Source organism: Crocuta crocuta, unplaced genomic scaffold (genome assembly GCF_008692635.1).
Source record: "Crocuta crocuta isolate KB4526 unplaced genomic scaffold, BGI_CrCroc_1.0 scaffold221, whole genome shotgun sequence".
NCBI lineage: Eukaryota > Metazoa > Chordata > Mammalia > Carnivora > Hyaenidae > Crocuta > Crocuta crocuta.
In genome coordinates, this window is record NW_027528610.1 from 131,013 (window position 1) to 132,329 (window position 1,317).

The window sequence follows — 1,317 nt, forward strand, 5'->3', positions numbered from 1 at the left end:
CCTTCAGCGGCCACCCGCCGTGCTCTCTCCCCGCCGCGTAGAAACAAGGCCAGTTCCTGGGGCACCGTGAGATGGGCCGCATCTGCTCCACGCTGCGGAGACTCGTGGCCTTCTACAGGTGAGCCGGGTGGCGCGGCCGGTCCCTTCGGGGGGACACACTCGGCCCCCCGGCTGCGTGCGCGCCGTCTCTCTCTGAGCTGTGTCCCCATGTCCCAGGTGAGGTGAGGAAGCTCAGAGCGCCAGGGATGTCCCCTGGGTGTGCCGGGTGGCTCTGGGGCCCCTGGGTGCCCATCCTGCCCATCCGGGGCCCTGAGCCGCATCTACAAGGGCTGGGACCATGTACTGGGGGGGCCGCCTCGGCCCTCTGGGGTGGGGGGGCCCCTCAGTCCGCAGGGAGCTGGTCCTGCTCCAGGGCCTGCTGGCCGGGCGTTGGCGGCTCCCCGGGCCGAGTCGGGCCCTGAGACCCGTTTCTGGTCAGCACGCACGACCTGAGCAGCTGGAACCTCTACGAGAAGATGGACTGTCTGCTGACCTTCCGCAGGCACCAGGGCGGCCTGCCCACTGAGGTGAGGGCACCGCGTCGGGGGAGGGGCCGCGGTGGGGGTAGGTCCTGGTGGGGAGAGAAGGGTCTGGCAGGGGGGTGGGGGGGGGCACAGGCCCCGGGTGAGGTCTCAGGGTCTTATTCAGAGGAGCGCCCCCGGGTGGGTGTCTCGTGTGCCCCGCAGGTCGTCCACTGTGCGCTGCAGTGCACCTACTATGCGCTTCTGTGGCAGATCGTCGCAGCCACGGACCGGCTGCCGCCTCAGGTGGGTGAGGGGGCGGGAGGGGTCAGGTGAGGGCCTGGGAGGGGCAGGTGCAGGGGGGGGAGGGGGCGGAGGGGCAGGTGTGTGGACTGCAGTTGTCTGTGAGGAGGGGGAGATGCAGCGGGTCGGGGACAGGGTCACGGCTTCCACGGGCATCTGTCCCCAGCACTAGTTGGTGTCCGTCATCCTGGGGTCAGGCCTGGGCTCCTGGGCTGTGACCTGAGAGGTGACCTCGGGCCACGGCCGACACCTCCCTGCAGCCTGTCCACCCAGCACGCAGAGCTAAGTTCGGGTGGTCTCCGAGCACCTGCCCCACGTTTGCTGGGTGAGACCCGTGACCGTGGTCGCTAGGCAGACTGAGGGTGGTTTGAAGCCAGACTTGTCGTGGGCCCGTATGTATGGGTTCCTGGAACCCTGCAGCCCAAGTTCCTCAGGACAAAGCACAGACCAGTGGGGAGGAGGTGTGTGGGGGACACAGGAGGGGGAGGTGGGGCATCGGAGGGGCTGTGGGGAT

General features: G+C 69.0%; 1 protein-coding gene across 1 annotated transcript in view; it reads left to right on the forward strand.

Moving 5' to 3' along the window:
- LOC144223934 (cohesin subunit SA-2-like) overlaps positions 1-1,317 on the forward strand; it is a 9,383-nt gene that overhangs the window by 3,881 nt on the left and 4,185 nt on the right. The window contains exons 4-6 of the mRNA XM_077754724.1: positions 42-118; positions 479-566; positions 726-806. Of these exons, the coding sequence (XP_077610850.1) occupies positions 42-118; positions 479-566; positions 726-806 (246 nt within the window). The remainder of the gene's footprint in view (positions 1-41; positions 119-478; positions 567-725; positions 807-1,317) is intronic.